Source organism: Crocodylus porosus, unplaced genomic scaffold (assembly GCF_001723895.1).
Source record: "Crocodylus porosus isolate Cpor-Errol unplaced genomic scaffold, CroPor_comp1, whole genome shotgun sequence".
NCBI classification, from domain to species: domain Eukaryota; kingdom Metazoa; phylum Chordata; order Crocodylia; family Crocodylidae; genus Crocodylus; species Crocodylus porosus.
In genome coordinates, this window is record NW_017728951.1 from 39404266 (window position 1) to 39425853 (window position 21588).

Genomic DNA, 21588 nt, shown 5'->3' on the forward strand with positions numbered 1-21588 from the left:
TCATCCCTTGGGGCACTCTGGTGAACAAACATTCCCCCAGATACTGGTGGTCACCCCTGATAAACTTATAGGTGGCCATCAGATCACCCCTGACCCTGCACTTTTCTAGGCTAAAGAGCCTGGAAATTAATGCATATACAATGTCTTTGAGCCAAGGATTGCAAAGTGCTTTGTGATCACCTAGATGCATAATAGCTCACTGCGTTATGGAACACATGATTATTCTGATTCTACATATAGATAAACAGACATAGATCTGACCAACATTTTCAGAAAGGTCTACTCATTTTATGTGCCTTCATTTCTGAGTTCCCAGCATGAGACCCTTGAGATGTCTTATACTGGCCACATACAAATGGCGGGATTCAAAACAATTGGCAGACACTTGGCACAAACATTTATTTAAGTAACTCACTAAGTCACATAATGAGCTAGCAACAGAGCTGGTAACAGAACCCAGGAGTCCTAGCTCACAGTCCCCTGTTCTAACCACTAGACAACACTTTTTTCTTTTCTTTTTTTAAACAGCTAGTGCATTCACTTGAAGTACATGGGGTGTCTCAAAAGACACGTTTTATGCACAAAAGATATCATTTTGCTTGGAAGTACATGTGGTGAATTCCTGGAATTTTAAAGCTTTAAAGAATTGAACACTGTTGTTTTTTATTATAAAACACTTAGAACATGAGGAAAGCAGAACTTTCTAGGGGAAAGTCAATACCTCAGTCATGGTAGTATTTTGCTTGGAAGTACATGTGGTGAATTCCTGGAATTTTAAAGCTTTAAAGAATTGAACACTGTTGTTTTTGATTATAAAACACTTAGAACATGAGGAAAGCAGAACTTTCTAGGGGAAAGTCAATACCTCAGTCATGGTAGTATTGTACTCAAAATGCACGGGCTGACTGTTCCCTAGCAGCAATAACCCAATACCTCACTGGAAAATTACTGCACTTTGGGGATGCTTTATTACCCATGGTTTTCACCCTCACCCTCCATGCAATTCTGCAGTATGCAACAGTCCATTAAACGTATACTGAATAGTTAGAATTCTCTATGTCTTGTGTGCAAAGTGGAGCTACTCACCATGGATGAAATTTCTCTTCCCTGAGCGCAGCCCTCTCTGCATGGATGGATGCTGTCTGCAGGTGTTCCATGAGCCTTGTCTCCTAACCCACGCTACTTCCTGCCCCCACCCTCCACCAATAGAAAGCTGCCCAGGAGCATCACTTCGAATTCCACTAGCTTACAGAAATAACCAGTAAGCACCAAGAGAAAGAGAAAGGGCTTCAGACAGAGACGATTACACTTGATAAGGGAAATGGGAATCAAGCTACTCACTACAAAGTTTCCTCTTCTGAATTGGGTTTCAAGTGAGGAAGGGTAGATTCATACATGTGTTATAACACATAACAGAAGACGAGTGCTGGACTTAGCCATCAAACAGAGGGTTTCTGCTGCAGAAATTAATGCTTTTGTTTAGTAATTATGCAGGTCTTCTGAGACAGGTGGTTCAAAAAAAGGGAGAGCTTGAGAAATGTTTACTCGTTTCTCCTGTGAGAAAAAGAATATTTACTGGGTAAATTACCTCTAGTGGAACAAAAGGGTGCTTTCTGCAGAAAGGAGGTTTCCTCTATATCAGCTTTTCTGACAGTAGCTGAAGTAAAGAAGTTGGAGGAAAGGGAGGTACAGGTTGTTCCATTCTTCTGTATTACAGAAGCCACAGAGTAGAGACAATCACATGAGATGATAAGGTGTTTCCATGCTTATTCAAATGTTTGAAGACTGTCAGCAAAACCAAAAGGGCCTGCCAGTTGTCCAGAGCATGCATGAAAAAATTAAAGTAGCTGCCAGCAAGAATGAAGAACTCATTAATTATAGATGCTTTCAGAGCTCCCAGAAGGGTGCTGAAAGAGGAATATTCAAATAAATTTTCTTAAAAATCCTTACTGTCCTGTGAACAAAGGAAGAAAGAAGACAAGATATTTTGGAAGAGGTATGAGGTACAGTTTCAGTTTTGTGGAACTGTACCACCTTCACTGAAAAGAGTGGGGCTGAACAGTTTGGCAGGCCTGTATTTCAGTAGAGAGAAAGCTGGTCTTATATAAAACAAGTTGGCTAAGCTAAGCAGAAAGATGTAACACTAGCCACAGAATGGGAGGATGAAGAGAGGGAGTTGTTTCAGAGTCACTGCCAAATAAGAAGCAAGTGATGCTTATGGACTAATGTTCTTATTGATTAAGCACAAGATTTGATATGGGAGCACACTCCTCTACAGACCACTCAATCACACAAGCAAACTGTATGACTGACCCCTAAATCAATCATGTGTAGGGGGAAAAAGCTGCAATATCACAAAGCTTTCCATCTGAGTGACATGCTGCCAATACCAAACTACCTCTGAAATTTCCTAACTGAAAAAGTACTGAAGCCAACCCAAGGGAATTCTGTATTAAACCTCATCTTGAAAGATAAAGAGGAATTGCTCTTGGGAGTAAACAGTGTTTGTTTAGATTCAGGTGACTATGACTTTATTGACTTTCTTCTGTTTGTACATAAGAAATGTAATTAAGTTCAAACCAGTAATATGTGTAGTGCTTTTAAAGGGCCAATTTCACCAAGTTGCAAACAAAGTTTCACCAAGTAAGTACTTTCACCAACATTCACAAAATAAGAAAAACTGATCAGAAGAAACAATTTAAACAGAAAGCATGAAAGATGATTAAGAACCATTTGACAACGTTCTACTAAGTGACCAAGAAGCCACAATCCCATTATTTGAGAAAGAAGATTGTGCTGGTTAAAATACCACCAACCTGGCTGGTGATAAGGGAAAGTACTTATTAAAAATAACCTCAATATACTGTACAAGAAATGGAAAAAAAAGAAATTGATAGCACTGAATGTAAATTAGTTGGTAGGAAGTATAGAAAACTGATAACGAACCAAAAGGATGCAAAGAGAAATCTATGGATGATGAAGTTAAATAATCTAAAAAGCAGGTTTTTTAAAGCTATCAAGAACAACATTGGTCTGGCTCCATCACTACATGGATATGGCAAAATTTTGAAAAGTAATGAAAAGACTCATAGTCAATCATATTAGGCTGAAGTCAAGTAGAAGGCAGGGTAAATTTACACCTGATAGATTAACTAAAGTGTGCGTGTGCGTGCACACATGCATGCATGTATGTGTACACACATACACACACCACAAGCTTTCATAGGCTGCTCACTTTTGTAACGGAATTTAAAGACTTCAGTATTTGAAGAAGTGAGCTTGTGATACAGAGGTAGAGGTAGAGGTCAAGAGGTAAAGGTAGAGGTCACTTCATCAAATGCTGAAGTCATTAAATAATGTTACCAGATATATCATCTAGATATATCTATATCAACTTTAGTTTGTCTGTAAGCTGCAAATCTACCCTGCCTTCTCAACAGCAATGAAGAAATCAAAGAAGGGGTCAAAGGATATTTCTACTCTGCATTTGAGAAAAAGACAACTGATGTAGTCATATCATATGATGATTAATACCTTCCACTCTGACAGTAACTAAGAATGATGTTATATGGCACCTGTTAATGTTACATATTTTTAAATTAGCATGTCCAAATAAAATGCAACAGTTTTAAAGTGGTTGTGGATCTCTTGCCCCTTAATGCTGATTTTCAACACATCTTGAAATGCTGGTGAAGTTCCAGAGGACTGGAAGAAAGCTAATATTGTTCCACCATTTAAAATGTTTAACCAGGATGACCCAGCTAGCTCTGGCCTTCCAAGCTAACAACAGCCCCAGCAAAATAATGAAATGCCTGGTATGGTCTTGGTGAATAAATAATTGAAGGAGAATATAATCAATGCTAATCAATGCAGGTTTATGAAAAATAGGTCTTGTCAAATTAACTTGACATCATTTTAATGAGATTACAAGTTTGGTTGATAAAGGTAATGGCATTGATGTAATGGACTTTGTAAAGCATCCACATTTCAAAAACAATGCTGGTAAACTGGAAATGGCTCAGAGAAGACCCACAAGAATTATTAAAGGACAAGAATATGCACCTTTATTGTGTGAAATGTTAAAGTGTTCTATAATTTAGCTTGTCAAAGAAGGTTAAGGGAAGACTTGATCACAGTCTACAAGTACCTAGGATGGGGACTAGAAACGTGATAATAGATGGTTTTTCTATCTAGTGTGGAAAAATCTAATAAGAACAAATGTCTGAAGCCTGAAACCAAATACATTTAAGGGAGAGAGAAAGCACCAGATTTTAACCCATTGAGACAAATTATACCCAGGGCTGTGGTGGATTTCTCCATCACTGGAAGTTTAAGTCAATTTTTGATGCTTTTCTGAAGTTCTGCTCTAGTTCAAGCATAAATCAACCTAGATTTATAGGTAGAATTAATACAAGAAAGTCCTGTGACCCAAGTTAGGCAGATTACACAATTATAATGATCCTTTCTGGCTTTAAAAATTATGGAAGAAAATTTCTGTATAGCAAAGACACTTAAATAATCCACATGAACTACAAATAACAAGCAAGGTTTATAAAAATCAAAGGCCAATCTTGCTAAAGGGAAAGGGTGTGCAGCTCAAAAAACTGTAATAGCTGAAACATACCTTGAATCATACGTGCTCATCTAAAAGCAGCTGAAAGATTCTGAAATCTGGCTGCTTGTTTGAGGCACCTACAGCAATCTAAAACTGGCATTCGGAAGCATGTAGCAAGGATGCTTCAAGCTCCAGGAGGGAAAAGTACTTATGGCCCCCTTTTGCCCAGGAGGGAAACAAGAGCCGAGTGCAGCTTCACAGCTTTTTTCATCTGTCCAGCCAAGACAGTCAAGTTACATCCCACTGAGGACAAGTTAAAAGCAATGCTTTCCATAAAGGGAGAAGGCTCTAAATAGCTACTAAAATAGATTCCAGCTGGAACAGGGAGTATCATCCCAATTGTCAGCAATAGGTTTATTTAATTATGCTCAAGAAGTGAACTGCAGTCACTCACTGTGGGGCCAAAGACAGAAATCAGCTTTAGAAGAACTGACTGAAACATTTCAGGAGCGTGAAGGAAACTGACCTGGGAGCAGCTGCTATCAGGGAAAGAATGGCCTCAGTCCCTACTGAGTGATCTTTGATTTTCTGGATAAAAGGCAGGTACTAACATCCTCAGAAGAGCTCTTCCATGGAGCCTGAGAGACTCAGATGTCCATATCCCATTGGAATTCAATGGGCATTGGGAACTACCCTTCATTAAGCTCTTTGAAACATACCAGTACCAAGTAATACAAATGAGGCCAGGTTAACATCATGCAGAAGGAAAGAGGAGAGGGAGCAAAGTGTCTCTAACTCCAAGGATGTGGGTATGATACCTATCCATTCAGAGGGAGCTGCTCTGAGGAGGGAGAGGCTTTGATCTGTAATTAGAGATGAGCTCAAACAAGGAAATTCAGATCCTGATCAAAGTTCCCTAAGTTTAAGGGATGCTGTATTCTGGGGTTCCAATGCATCTAGTTCAAGAGATAGGGATGAGTTGGAAGTTAAATCCCGAACAACGCCACTCCCCCACCAACCTCCAGGGTATTTTGTAATCCAAGGTTTCCATTTGGGCTCTGCTATTTATTAATATGATGTACTATACCAAGTCTGTGGGCACGCAGAAGGACACTTTTATCAGAGTGCTGCTGGCCACAGCCACTCATACCAGCACAAAGGCAGCAACAGGGAGAAAACCCACACACTTGTGTTTCCAAAGTCCACGCTCTATTGTCTTAGAGCAGTACAGAGACTATGACAATAGCTATGATTTTGTCATGGAGTCACAGAGGGCACAAACCAAGAGTTTAAAAAAAATCTTTGATTCTCATGCTGCACTCTGCAACTCAGTCAGGGATCACAAGAGATGTCATTCAGTCACAGATGTTGGTTTATGGGAAAGAATGGGGGCATAAACCCTCCCGACCACCAGTGTTTCCAATGTACACAGAAGTGAAATGCACTGACATTTTTAGGTATTTCCAAAACGACTGCTATTGTTCTGCATTTCTCTAGTTCAGTACATTATACTTCAACAGCTGTCTAAATTAAAAATTACCCAGAGCTATGGGAAAAGATATAACTGCAGGGCTCCTTACCTCTGTTGTGCTGCAAGAGGACGATGGTAGGATTGACAATGGTAGTGGAAGGATACACAGAGGAAGGCTTGCTGACTGATGTTAAAGAGCTTTGGTGTTCAGTGCCAAAACTAGGTTGGGAAACTTCATTTAGCACAGGACCTGGGTCCTGAAAATGAGAAGACAAGTTATTATTGTTTTGTCCATGTGCCACTACATATGGGTGTTTCTGGAAAAAGTAATTGTACAAAGAATAAGAAATACATGATAGCAAATTTTAGCAGAAGGCATAAGCACAGAATGTTACCTAGACCTTTAACATGCTCCTTACCCTGTTAATTCCAATTAGTATATTAAGGAACAGCTATTATTCTTCTGCACTGGGTTTCTCCACCCAAGAAGAGTTGTCACTGAATTCAGTCATCATGACATACAAAGCATACACTTGGGGGCAGGAATGAGCTGGTACTCTGTGTGGGGGAAACGCACACAAATGCACGTGTGCGCGCAAGCACACACTTTTTAAAGCAGTATTCCTCTCACAGCAAGTAGTAAGACATACAAACTCATGCAATTCTGAGTGAAACCCAATTACAGCAGCTGGCTTTGTAAAGAAGATCAGAAAAATAAGTTTAGTGCCTTTGCTTAAGAGACATTAGACAGTGTGACACCAGCCCGACCAGAACTGCAAAAAACAGATGGAGAGTAACCAATAGGACACTAGCAAGAAAGGTATACAACACGGCCTTATGGATCAAGCCTCATCTGAGCTATGCTCTCCCCACAAGGCAGCCAGCTCCCTTTTAATCTTTCTTTTAAATCAACCCTGGTATCACAGCAGAGAAATTTTACCACTGAAGTAAAGGCTGTGTGGGCATGGGGATTTTAGACAGAGGCTAAACCTGGAAATGCTCATGCAAGGTGTATCAGGAGCACCAAGGTTTGTTAGCAGGAGAGGGGGGATGGGGAAACAAACAAAATGCCAGTTTAGATATTTAGCATGAAATTTTTTTCCAAAGCTGCTCATGTGATGGAGATAAGTATGTCCCATTTAAAGTAATGGAAAATGAGCTCCCAAAAAGAGAATAACATTTATTTCTACAGTCCTGTAATACCACTGTCAAACTGAAATGCTCCAGGACACCAGCTGTCATTCCTTAATGACAGAGGACCAATGACCAAAGTTCCAAGCCACAGCAGCCTGTTGCTGTTGGCTTTGTCTTGGCTCAATTACAGGGCACTGGCATTCATGCCATGGGCACCCCATTGAGTTTCATGGCTCTATGAGTAAAAAGTGCCTGCAGGATGTGGCACTAACCTACCTCAAGATAGGGCCTGGTTGCATATAACTCAGAGATTGTTTATGATCAGGCTACATCATTAGCAAAACAATAATCTACAATCAGATTCACTTAACCACAGAAGTAGCATGGGAAGCAGCTATTCAGCCCCACCGGTCAAGGGGCTACTGCACCTAACCATTCCATGAAGATAAAAAGGGACATTACTGTTCAACAGCCTAAAAAAAAGAGAGCTTCTAACACTCTCCAAGGGGTAGAGCCATTCTACTTTCATGGCTATGAAGATATCTCAGGCAGGAGAACCAAAGCAATGTTTTGTGGGGGAAGGGGCATGATTCAACAGCCCAACACAGCAGACACCTGCCAAGGACCAGGTGAGCTTGTCACCGTATATGGAATCCACAGAGGGTGAGTGAGTTGTGCAGCAAGAATAGGCTGAGCCTGAAAAGGTAAATGACCATAGCAGAAGTACAGTGGGCTCAATAAAACATTGTGATAGTTTCACAGCCAAACACACAGACCCAACCAAGAATCTGGGAAACTCTGAGGAGTCCTGTTCGCCTAACTTTGTTCCTACTAAAGTCAGGTGGAATAAAACTTGGACTGGCAAATGCAAAATGTCTTAGAAGCCTATGCACTACTGAATCTTGCTGGGACTTAGGATCCAATGCCATGTAGGTGCTTAAGAATTCACAATGATAAAAATCTTACAAACCACAGTGGGAGCAGAATTAAGCTAATACTGAGGACTCCTGAAAGTGCCACTTTCTTATTTCTTTCAATTTCCCATGTGTCTACTATTGCTTCCAGGACCAGCCAAGAGCAGGGAAATCATCCTCATGAGAAAAGTAATTTTGCTGGCATTCTAAGTCAGGAGGTACAAGAAATCCAATAGAAGGCTAGTGCTTGTGAACAGAAGTGAATCCAGGATTTTAAAATGGTGCAGGAGCAGCAACCACCGCTGCAAGGGTGACTGCACCCCTGCTCCCAGCCTCCTCCTTTCCATCCTCTCCACTGGGGCAGGCAGACCAAGTCCCAGGGCAACAGCTAGGGATTTCAAGTCCCAAAAAAGCTAAGCATTATCCCTCCGTTCCCCTCCATGCTCAGAGGCACATCCCATCTTCTCTCCGTACCCTCCCCAACCTACCACTGCTAGTATCCCCACTCACCATGCTATCCTGGGAGGTGAGGGGAACTCCTGTTCCACTCCAGCCATGCTGTGCAGGGCCTGGGGTCAGTCTAGGACAGCGGCAGTGGTGAGCAGGCAGGTTCCCTTCTCCATGCCTGCTCCTAGGCTGCAAGGAACATCCAGCAGGGAGCAGGCTGGGAAAAGTAACCCACCTCCACCCACCCACCATTACCACTGCTGCCTTGGGATGAGCCCAGGCCCTGCATAGCCTGGCTGGAGTGAGAAAGGCCTATTTGTTACTTTAGAGGGATTCTGAACCATTGCCCACTAAGAAATGCTATAAGCCTCCCTTAAAAAGCAACAACTAATTGCTTGGGACAACTGAAACAACAGGTTGGGAGTGGAGGTCAAATGTTTATAACTAGTGCACCAAGGGGGAGACACTGAGCAGAGAACACTGGACAGTGCCTAGGGGTCCTTGAACTCCTCTCTCCCCCAGGACATTGAGGACACTGGCAGTGGCAGACGAGAGTGGAGAACGGGAAGGGAGGGGAGGGGAATGGACATGTCTCTAAGTATGGAAGGGAAGGTAGGGTGAATGTTTACCTTCTCGGGGACTTAAAGTCCTAGGTTGCTGCTCTCGCCATGTGACCAGAAAGCACTGCATTGTTAAACCCCTGTACCCCTGCCCATGAGATTTCCCTTACAAAGAGGCACATTCAGGAAAGTATCCAACCCATTGAACTTTTTTTTTTTTTAAGCTCAAATTTCTCCCTTCTGAAAAGGTCAGCAGATTTAAAGACAAAATAAATCAACACAAAAAGCATGGCAAGCTGCTTTAAAACTGAGAATATTGAGAAATTTAAAGAATGCAACAGGTGCATAATCCAAATTTTGGGAACACGTTCTCCCTAATCCCTCAGTACCTACATGCATGCAAGAGTTTCAGATGAGTAAATGACATTCTGATCTGCTGGTCAATATGCATTAACACCAATCTTCAGGTAATATCAAGACCCTTCATTTCCATGTGGGACAGAGTGCCAGCTTAACCTTTAATTACCTTACTTTTCTCTGCCTTGCACGTTACTTATACATGATTGGAGGGTGCTGCCAAGAGGCCACTTAGATCAGCTAGTTGCAATATGAGCAGCAGGTGCTATTTCTTTCCGACAAGAAGTATAAATAACATGCATAGTACATAGCTCTGAGCAAATACTGGTTAAAACCAAAGCCCTGTATTTCTGCACTTCTGTAGAGTGCAGGGCAGGGGTGAAGAGAGAGACTGTAGAACGATGGGGGAGTGAAAAACCCCCAAAAGAATTGTAAAGTCCCAAGCAGGGTAAGGCAGGCAACATACATGCAACTAGAAGGACATACAAAATTTTCAGTTGTCGTGCTGCTGACAAGAAGCTAGCTGGTGCCCCTCTTTCAAATTTTAGTATGCCAAGGAGAAAGTCATTTTAATCTGAGAATGTAAGTTTAGGAAAGGTGCAAGGAGGGTACACAGTGAGCTTACTGTATGTGAAGTGACTCCAGTGATTTCAGGCTCCAAGCCTCTGTGCAAAGCCTCTGTGACTGGAGGGACCAATGGAGGTGGTGGTGAGAATGATGGCAGTTTCGGGCAAACTGGGGGCAAGATGCCAGATGAAGTGGGTGGTTGGTGATGGTGGGGGCCCCTCTGCAGGTGAGGGGGAATGAAATCATCTAGTGTCGGAAAAGTCAGAGGTGAGCCAGGAGGAACGGTCTCAGGGAAGATGGTGCCTTGCCCAAAAGATACCAGAGGTGGTGGTGGAGTGCTGGAGCTGCCTTCTTGCTCTCTGTCTGTATTAACCTGGAGGATTGGGACTACTATAACCCCAGGCTGAGCTGTGGTAATGCCAAATGCATCCTGTAGGAAACAAGGTGTTGTTATGCAATGGGGAAAATCCATAATCCATAGTACTGCAGCCACATAGTAACATGCAAGGATTCACCTAAAACAAAAGTACTTTTAGCTGACAGTCTTTCCTCAGAGAGCACATTCTTCAGCAGTAGAGTGGCTTAGGGGCCAGTCTCTGTAAACATATGGGAAAATTCACACAACTTCTGTTCCCTGCCCTTTTATTTACAATCCAGATTTTATCAAACCAAATTATCTACCCTCTCCTGTCACTTGAGGACAGCTAACTAGGTTACTGAAGCATTTGCTACTTTCCTGCCTACCTAAAATAGAACTATTTCAGATAACCCAAGCCCACCAACTTCAGCCTATGAACAGCACACAAACACAGATACCAATATTTTGAGAGAAGTTAGAAGTTATTGGAGAAGATACCACAAGATTCAGGTTGCACAAGATCCAACCATGTGCAGAAATTAGGAAGGAGGTACAGCATTAGGGGATACTCTAATGAACTGGAGAACCAAAAGAAAACAAGATTATGGAGAAGACATGTACCATTTTGCGTCCCTTCGCCTTGTATTGCTGCTGCTGCTGCTGCTGTTGTTGCTGTGGTGTAAGGTACAGCTCTTTTCTCATCCTGTTTTCACTGCCAGCCGTATTCTGGGACTCTATCGCTCCTTCCCTCACAGTTTGAGGAGGTGGCAATTGAGTTCTGGAGGGATGGCTTGCACCATAGCTAACTGCGTCTTTACTGAGGACAATGTTAAAGTATGGCCTGGGAGGGATAGGAGGAGGAGGAGGAGGAGGAGGAAGAGATTTTCCAGTATCTGTTACAGAGGAAATAATGTTGGTGGCTAGTGCTCGAGTGACCTCAGCTCCCAAACCGGTGCTGTCTGTTTGGTCATGTGCAATGCTGGTGGGATTTTCAGATGCGTCCGAGCAAGTGCTGTTAGATAAACAAGCTACATATAGACTGCTGACCTTTTTATTTGCTTTCGTCTCATGACTGGAATTCATTCCAGCTGTACTACTGGGATCTGCCCTGGCAGTGCTTTGTTGTTTGGATGATGCGCCTGATAACAAGCAGCTACTTCCCAAAAGTGACTGACCAGCATGCATTGCATCCTTGGGGGTCAAACCAATTGCCTGGGGGGGATGCCCAGCTGGATAGCCTTGCTTTCCACTGAGGATTGTCCCAAAAGGTGTAGGTGATGACGTGTAATACTTCCTACTGGTACTCAGTGATGCACACTGTGTGTAAGGCTTGGGTGCATTCAGGTACACACAATCCATGATGGGCACTGGCAACAGGTTGGTTACTTTAGTATCAGTGCAAGGACGCCATGCAAAGCTTTCCTCTTTTGGAAGAGGAGGACGGGGAGGAGAAAGGGGCTGTCCAGGCAGATTCAAGTGGGAAGGGGAAAGGAAATCAGCCAAAGAAAAGGAAAAAGGGGAGGGTGGGGGAAGAAACATTGAAAGAATGAAGTTGGTCATTAGATTTGGGTTAACAGGATTTAATGCAGTGAGAACAAAAAGCTAACACAGTATCTTCAAGTTCAGCACACAACTTACTCTCTCCTGTTGCTGCTCCGAGATAAGTGACAGGGTATCCAGCTTTCAAGCCCCAACCTATACAGTGTGTCTCAATTCTTTCAGGAGTCAAGAGGGAAGCTGGGACAGTCAAGATCCTAAAATTCCCTGGGACCTTTGGGGAAGCTCGGACACAGATCTGAACATAAGCAATGATCCCTCTGTCCCTGACTCAAATACTTGAGGGCGTTTGACTCTAGAAGAGAATCAAAAATCATCTGCCCAGGGCCATCTTTACTGTGCACTAAGCAAAGTGCTGAGAAATGGTTTAGAATGTCATACAGAAATTCATATGCAGATGCAAAACCCGACCACAGCAATATGCTGCATTGTGCACATTCCATTACACAGAGAAAAATTAAATAAAAAGCCATCCTTTATTTTCACTGGAGGTTGACACTCCAGTTCCCTTCCAAAAAAGATCCCTGGTCCTCAAACTGCTTTCAGAAAACCTGCATAGTATTAATCTACTGAGGAATTGGGTTCCTAAGAAATTGTCTTTAGAGTGAAACTTGCTGAGAGCAAATCTTTGTCTCTAGTTAAGCAAAACAAAAGTCCTCAATGGTTTCCCCTCCACTGCAGTGTATTAGATTGTAATTCCAGTGCAACACGCAGACTGCAACTCCAATTACAGTCAATCTTTGCTCACAGCCATATTGTTCGGTAGCAAAATGAGTGACTTTACTGCATGGAAGTTTTATTACATTTATTGCTTCATTGCAAATGACTGAAAAACGATAATCTCCGAGAAGGCAAATAACTAAAATGTCAGCCTTAAGAACAGTAATTTCCTACATACTTACAAGTTAATCCACAGGAGATGGGGTAAGATAGATTTTATGTATATAGCCCCATCACTGTAGGCGTACATTTGCCAGGGCAGTGGTAAAATGGCAGGGATAAAAAGGAAAAGAATGTTTTAACAGTCTTAAATTTCCAAACCATGATAACTGTTTTCCTTTGAAGTTCATCTCCCCCAAGCAGCTTTGGGCCACAAACTACTCTGGCGTACGCTGCCACAGATCTAGGGTTACTCCACTGATTTTGGGGAACCTGTGGCTTTCCTCCTTCATCCTAACACTGATATGATTGGCAGAGGCACTCAAGCTCATCCTTGCCCCTTCCTCTCCAACCTTGTCTGTCTTCCCGCCTGCCCAGCACCACCACCCTTGCCTGCCCGCCCAGCTACCGCCAACACCCCCAACTTAAAAGAGCTGGAAAGTTGATGATAGAGTGTTTTCTGCAACAAGCCCTTTGATCTGACAGAAACTTCTGCACTGGTTAGAAATGATGAGACTCTATGGATCTTATTCTTAGCCTCAGTCTAGGAAAATATCACTGTGTTTTCAATACTGAAGCATAACAAGTTGCTGGTAAATGCTAACTTGTTAATAGCAACAGCTGTACTCCTGATTTACACCCACATACATTATAGCTGCATTTGCCCCTCTTGTTTTTTGGAGTAGCGTAACTGTTATCAAAACTTATCTGTAAGAAGTACTCTGCAAAGCTAGAACTGAGCTATCCTTGTTCATTTACATGCTCAGTTAACTGACTGAGAAACAGCTGCCCATCTTATGCAGTAAGTGGCTCTCTCCTATAACATGTTTGCTTCTGGTGCTGTTGGCTGAGTGGTGCTTTTTATCTTCCACTTAAAATTTCAGGCACGGTGTCTGTCTGCAGCTTCACCAAGAGCCAGTAGTGATTAAAGCAGTCACCCTGAACTGGGGAAAAGGTTTTAATAGGGGTCCATTTCACACTTAGCGGAGCAGTAACAGATGTCAAGAAAGCAGTATATTTAAAAAAAAAAAAAAAAAAGGGTTGTTGAGTTTTCCTACTAACCCAAAAACAGCATCCGTGCAGTCCAGTAAGATATCCATAGCAATGGAAAGGACTCAGCAGTTCTCTCCCATTAACAAACCAATCCCAAAACTTTATGTTAGACTACGGAGAAAAATTACCTTTTCCATTACAGATTTTTAAAAGTTTTTGCCATTTCCTACATTAAAGAAACTGGGCTTTTCCACTAACATTTTAGGCCATTCTGTGGATTTTAGTAGTTTAACTCTCCACTCAGCTTGCTGCAGGTCACACAAAGCCCATACAATAACAGGTCACTACCCTTTTTCTGACCCTTCTCAAACTAATTACATTGAACAATACTTTGCTTTTTATTGCACCTCTTAGCCAAGGATCTCAATGTGCTTTATTGCACATTAATAAATTTCTATGAAATAAGCATTATCACCAGCTTACAGAAAGCAAAAACTAAGGCAGAGACTTACCCAAATGTATGGCAAAGCTGGGAATCACACACAGGACTCTTGACTGCTACTGCTGTGCTTGAACCCAGAAGATCCCACTCTCAAAACCTCTGAAGAGATGCTTACCTGTGATTTGCCCTCTGAGGAGAGGTTTGGACGCACACTTCTATAACCCTTGGCAGCCAGAGAAGATGGTAGGGAATCTCCATTGGAATCCACATTAGATGATAACTTCCATTCATCTAAAAGTGAAAGGACAAACTTCATGTCACAGAGAATTCCCTCTAGTTATATGGGGAGCAAAGAGAAAGGACTGTTTGGTTTTTTTGCTGGACAATAAAACAGACATCCAGGGAACACAAAAGCAATCAAAATAAAGCAGCTAGCGTTTGTACCTGTTTCTGGTTTTTCTGGCTCCAGATCTAAGTGTTTTGCAGAGAGGAGGGAAAGAAGAATGGGGTTAAGAGGGGAATAGAAAAAAAATAAACGATTCCATTTACAGAAAATATGTACCAATCGAAATTAAGAGTCAGGATACTTCATTTCACACACAAAATACTTTCTGACAGGGAGGCCTAATTACCATAGAAACTGGCCCTAAACATGATGCCCTCACAGTTTCTGACCTTTGTAAACACAAGGCAATTCATTCAGACCAATGAAGAAACAATTGTTCATTGACATTCTCACTTCAGAGGCAAAAAGGCAGCAGAATTATCTGCTCTCAAGCCACTGCCTGGCATCCAAATGCCTAACATAATTCCAAAAGCAGGGTCTCCATATGTAACCATGAGCTCAGCTGGGACAAAACATATCTGTCCTTATAAACGTTACTATGTATGAATAGCTCGTGCAAAGAAACATCAATAAATTGATACTCATTTGAGGGGGAGGCCAGGGTATGAAACACGGTGTCATTGTACAACCCAGGCTCTGTGGGTAGGTGCATGGATACAGGTTGTTATTGACTGTATACCCATCTCCCACTGAGTTCCTCCTCCCTCCTTCTCACATTAGTCTTTTTGATGTTCACATTATGTGCAAAGAGCTCTTCCAATTCCAAAATGCGGTTCATAAAGTGATTGAGACCAAGGAAAAGAAGCATTAATGAACTCATTTCCATAGTAATAGGATCATTGCCATTCAAGCTGCTGAAAATTTATGAAGCCATCAGCAAAAAGGAGAAGCAATGGGGGCAGGAGTGAGGAAGTATGAGAATGGAGCAAATGAAAAGAGGAGGTCATGGGTGGAACAGAAAAGGAGGGGAAAGAGGAGGTAGAAAGAAGAACATTAGGGCTGGAAGAAATATAATCACCCTTCCCTTGACAACTGGTCCTGTAATTGTGTGCGCTTCACTTCCAGGGGCAATTCTGAACACCCCTAACTTTTAATGGCATCTTGCCTTCAGGAGTTCATTCTCTATGCAAGACCCAAGGAAGAGGCAGGGTTTGTTATGCTTTGCTTGTCCCCACAATTAAGTAATTACACATCTGCTATTTAAAGATGACAAAGTTTTGTGGCAACACTGTCAGCTTGGGATACCATCCCAGTGTCCTTGACAACCACGGCAAAATGCCATCTCAGCAGCAAGCATGGCAGGACATTTCCTGCTCCCACTCTAGGCCCAGAATGAAAGAATATACCACAATCTGTTTGGGAAGAAGATACGATTGTTTTTGGCACTCTTGACAGCAACATGAAGCAGTAAACAAACAAGCATATCTTTTCCCTAAAGGCAAGCATGAAACCCACACCAGGAAACTGTAGGCCTTTGTCTCCACCTACTGGCCTGGTCTTTTGTAAGAGGTTTTTTTGCAACTCTGGTAAAGAGGCAATTGGCCCAAAAAAGAAGTGCTCATTCAATATCTGGCTTTGAATGCAGCAAGTCCGTTACAGTCATATCTTATGGTTAACCTTCCAGACATCAGACTTACTTTCAGATTGCTGGACATCTTGAGAACATGGGGAACAGATAGCCTGACTTTCCTCATAGGCTGGAGATGCCCGTAAAGTCACAGCTCCTTTTCCGCTACAGACTTTAGCAGGGTCCGTGTCTACAGAAAACATGCACACAAGGGAGATGCATTGGATCAGAGAACACTGAGCTCAGAGGAGTCATCAGAACAGTATGCAGTAATTTTAGCATGGATGTGCCTGTGGTGAAGTTTTCCAGTACGTTTATGCAGATGAAGATTATCTTTGGACTTAAAGCGTAAGGAAATCAGAGTAGTATTATATACACACCCTTTTTTTTTTTTTTTTTTTTAAAGGAAAGTAATATGGATATAGCTGTAAAATTCCAAATTATTGAAAATGAACTAGGAAAGCAGAGCTGCTAGGTATGTGAACCTGCTAAACATTTCACAGGTTTGCTTGCTTTATTAGGCCTCTTGTACACACCAATTTTATGCCACTAACTTTTGTACCATTCTAATTGCTTCCATACAAACAGGCAATGTACTACTTATGATACTGGTTTGAAGCATTACAGCCTGTGAGTACTGACAAGAAACAATGAGTCTTGGGCAGGACTGATGGAGAAACAAGATTTAAAACTACCCCACATAACCGGTGTAGCCCATGCATCATTATAGGAGACTCCCATACACCTCACCTCAAGGCTGCACTACAATCCTGATGCAGAGACATCAAGTGCAAGGAGCAGAAGGGAGTTCAAAACACAACCACTAAGATCATGCCTCTGTTCTTCCTGTCAATTGGAACATGCCAGCCTTGTCTTTGCTGCCCCAAATCAACACAGCAAGTAAGAAGTGTTTAACTTTGTACATCCGAGTAGTCCCACTAACCTTAAACCCTTCAAACTAAACCTAGAAATCACAGAAGTGTGCGGATCTCAAGAGGCCATGTAGTCCAACCTCTTGCTCAGAGGCAGAATCATATGTACTTGCATCACTCCTGATAGGTGGTCATCTAACCTGTTTTTTAAAACTCCTACTGATGGAGATGCCATAACCTCCCCTCACAAGTCCAATATTGAACTATCTTTAAAGTTAGAAAGTCCTTCTACAATACTTAACCTAAATTTGTCTGATTTTAAGCCAATTCCTCGTGTCCTACCTTGGTGGACTAGGAAAACAGCTGAGCACCTCCAATTTTATAACAGCCTCTAACATATTAGAAGCCATCTGTCCTCACAGGGAAACAGGTCAGTACACCATCGATGACTTCAATACAATAATGCCCATTTACTGGATCTGGCCCAATGTCTGTACAGTGCCTCTGTTCCGTGACAGTGCCAGAGCTAAGGCTGGAGGCACTGCTGCAACAGAAATAAACAAAGCGTTACAGTTAGCCTCAAGGTACTGCCCCTTAACAGTGGCTTAAGGGGGTTGCAGGTGTATGTCCTGAATTAGGAGATTGAAAAGGGGGTCAGAGAGGGACTCAATGCTGCAGTTACGGGCCCCAATTTAGTCTGCGCCTAACTCATTGCACTGGAGCAGATTCAGTGAAATCAGTGGGAGGATTCACTTGCTTAAAGGTAAGTGCATGGTTAGTAACCTGCTGAATCATGGCTACAGGGACTACAAACCCAAACAATGCCTTTTTCACTATGCATTTGTTCCTGAACCCGAACTGCCCACAGAGGCTTTGTTTTAAAATAAATGTTTTATCAAATGATAAAACTTGTATGATTAGAGGCCTGAAGAGCAAGCCATACGAGGAAAAGCTGGCAGACATGGGATTGCTCAGCTGAGAAAAGAGAAGACTTTGGGGGATTTGGTGGCAGATTACAAATATATTGAAGACAGCATCAGGGGCTAGGTGAACAACTATTTATCAAAGCACTCCATGGGAAAACCAGGAGCAACAGTCAAACTCCTAGGAGGTTTCAGACTGGATATAAGGAAAAACCTTTTTACAGTCTGTGTGACCAAACTCTGGAACAGATTCCCAATGGAGGTGGTACAGGCACCTATCCTGGAGATTTTCAAAAAGAGACTGGAAATTCACCCTGCTGGGGTTATTTGACCCCAAGCAGTCTTTGCTGCCCAGAGCAGGGGGGCTGGACCTGATGATCTAACGAGGTTCCTTCCAGCCCTAAACTTCTGTGAATCTGTGAAATGTTCACTTCAGTTCAGATTTTCTCTTTGAAATGACATTTTATTTCATGATCTTTTCATCCCCTCATTTTTAGGAGCTTCACAAAAGTTGGGACAAGTGGGTGTACCACAGTGGCTTAGCTGTGATCCTGGATACAGCATGGGGGCAGTGCCAACATGTATATAATACTAATAATTAATAACACTATTTCCACCATGCTAAAAACTATGTTATTAGCTTGATCATCATATCAATATGAAATGGAACAGAAGAGTAGGAAATTAGCAGTATATTAAAGGCACTTCCACTGATTTTTTTCTTCCTGTAAGGATCCCAGAAGATAGCGTAGGACTGTTTATCACCCTCTGCTAAACAAATGAGTCATAACTGTCCTCTTAAGCTTTGTGGGAACACCAGCCATGGACCTACCTATCTGTGTTAGCAGCTGTAGTAACAGTATTGGTTATTATTGGTTCAAAGATGAAGTCAATGAAATTTAGGGGAAAATTTAACCATTAAAAATGTCCATCAGATACTTAACATGCATTCCATTTGATCCTTTGAAAATTTTCTTAGTCCCCAGCATTCGGTTCTATAAAGTGTTTCCGAGGTCTGCCTTGGAATTGGAGCAAAAATAATTCCATGCATTACCCCTGATAGCATGTCATGAAAATTTAAAGACAGGTTAGAACCAGAAACCCTAAATCTGAATGCCCCTGAACTTTGGGCTCTAATAATTCTACATACTGATCCAGAGATGCACACTCTTGTAGGCTCAGAGAGTCTTAAGTTTGGTTTTGGTTTTTTCCCCTGTTTTTTGTTTAAATTGTAAAGAACCACCCTTTCCATTGCTAGATATTAGAGCTGATTGGAAGTTTTCTATTAGATCAGTTTCTCACTGAAAACGTCAGTTCAATTAAATAGAAATATTTTGCAAGAATATTGATTTTATTGTTTCAACTTTCATCTTACAATATTTTGCAAAAAAATCTGAGATTTGTATTTTTCATCCTAATTTGAGATAAAGTCAGTTTTCAAAATCTCAGAATTTCTTCCAAAATACAAATACAGTTTTCCCATCAGCTTTGCTAGCAACTGCACTGCACTAATTCTTTAGAACTGCATCATTTCCCTGAAACAATTTAGCAGCATAAGTGTTCTGTAAAACCCTGACAAACACACAAACAAACAAAAAAAGGGAAAACAAAGATGTTGAACTAGGGTTGAACCTTTAAAATACAACCACTGATGTCTGTTTACTTGCATATGGACCAAAAATTTTGAACTCGTCAGGAGCTTGGTTGAAAATGAGGTTGCAATAACAATAATTTCATACCAAGTGTTAGTACAAGAGCTTACACAGAACCCAGCTTGCAGAGAAACAAAATAATTGAAGACAGTACACCGTGTCATCGTGAGCTAACTCTATTAGCTATAGATGAAATCTACAGCTCTGGAAAGCAGGAAAAGAAGGATGAAGCTAAAGAATATCTTAGCAAGAAGGTGAAGCAGAGGGAGGTGGTTATGGCCAGTTAATACAATCAGGGAGGGGAGGGAAATACCTGTAGGCAGCACTAGGTCAGGAGAACTTTTCAGTTTCTTCACAGGGATTATTTTAACAGCAGAAACAGAGCGTGCAGATAAAGGAACGTCAACGGCTGCAAACACAAAAGTGTAGATGGTGCATCCAGAAGGGAAGAACACAATTTGGGAATTGTGCCACAAAGTTTTCTAACGTACTTGGGAAATCAGAATTGACAATAGCAGGAAATTTCATACACAAAAGCATTCCAACGTGCAGTGATGCAATCATTAAAAATAGCCCCTTGTTCACCCAAATTCAGGATGTCTCTCTTTTATGCAGGGTACAGTAATGCTTACTGAACCGATCAAGTCCTGGCTATCACTATCCTGCAGGGGAAAGAAGCTAAAGCACTGGTTTTCAGAAGACATAGACCAGGGGCAGGCAATTATTTCAGGTGGATGGATGCTTACCAAGTTTTGGCAAACTGTCAAGGGCCACATGAGTAGCCCCCCCCCCGGTTACCATCTTGTGACCAGAAGTCCCACCCCCTAAGACCTGACCTTTGCCACCAGAAGTCCCTCCCCTTGTCCTCAGAAGTACTCCTTTCAGCAAGGGGTTTTGCCATCTTGGAACTAGAAAAATACCAAATTATATTCGAAAAAAATTGAACATCTACAACATTAATTTATTTTGAAAAAATGTGTTTGTCCTGATTTATATGTGTCTGTGTAATGTACATAGAGCTGATTACACAATAGCTTAAAATGGAGTCTTACTTTTGTATATTGTGGAGGGGTGGGAGCATAGCAGGGTGGATATATGTTTGTGGGTGTGTGGGTATGTGAGGTGTGGGGGAAGGTGTGGGTGGGATTGTGGGGTGAGGGAGCATATGGGTGTGTGTGGATATGTGGGGTGTGGTTGGGTATGGGTTTGTGGGGGTCTGTGTGGGGGGAGGGTGTCTGGGGTATGTGAGGGGGTGTGGGTGCAGGATCTTTATGTATGGCAGTGTGAGGGGGGATGTGGGTGCATGTGTATGCTGGGGTGTACATGTGGGACTCACCCTACACACACACACACACACACACACTCTCTGTCCCTCTCTCACTGTGCATGCACGCACTCACACATGCACGCGCACACACACTCTCTGTCCCTCCCTCACTGTGCGCGCGCGCACACACACACACACACACACACACACACACACACACACACACACATTCTCTCTCCCTCTGTCCCTCCCACACTGCTCTCTCTCTCCCCCTCCCTCACTGCACAATGGCACGTGTGTGCACACACATGCGCACCCCTCCTGCTCCTGGCCCCAGGGTACCGGTCGGTGCAGGGCCCATGCTCCAGTGGTCCAGCCATGTAGCTGGGAGCCACATGGTACAGGAGTGCCCAGCCAGTGGGCAGGAAAGCACTAAAAGCAGTGGCAGGCAGTGAGGCGTGGAAGTGAGCAGGCACATGGGAGTGCAGGGACAGCTGGGCAGGAGCATGGGGCCCACACCAGCTGCAGGAGCTTGGCAGGAGTGCGGGGTCCTGGCTGGCAGGGGCTCCCTCCTCCCCTCTCCCCCATGTTATCTGAATACCCCTCTCCAGCTCATGGAGGCAGGAACAACCCTATGGTTCTCGGCCAGAAGCCTCTTCTAGGCAGGGGCTTCCGATTGGCAGGATAGGGGGGGAGGCTGGGAGGGGAGGGGTGTGGGCTTCCGGCC

The 21588-nt window shown here is 42.7% G+C and overlaps 1 protein-coding gene across 30 annotated transcripts in view; it reads right to left on the bottom strand.

Moving 5' to 3' along the window:
* SORBS1 (sorbin and SH3 domain containing 1) overlaps positions 1 to 21588 on the bottom strand; it is a 184018-nt gene that overhangs the window by 64183 nt on the left and 98247 nt on the right. For 17 of the 30 annotated variants that reach the window (XM_019555740.1, XM_019555745.1, XM_019555743.1 and 14 more), the window contains exons 4-9: positions 19908 to 20003; positions 16218 to 16337; positions 14410 to 14525; positions 10985 to 11821; positions 10064 to 10435; positions 6136 to 6283 (exon numbers count right to left, since the gene is read on the bottom strand). In XM_019555740.1, the coding sequence (XP_019411285.1) occupies positions 6136 to 6283; positions 10064 to 10435; positions 10985 to 11821; positions 14410 to 14525; positions 16218 to 16337; positions 19908 to 20003 (1689 nt within the window). The remainder of the gene's footprint in view (positions 1 to 6135; positions 6284 to 10063; positions 10436 to 10984; positions 11822 to 14409; positions 14526 to 16217; positions 16338 to 19907; positions 20004 to 21588) is intronic. The other 13 variants (XM_019555752.1, XM_019555749.1, XM_019555763.1 and 10 more) reach the window with 6 other exon arrangements.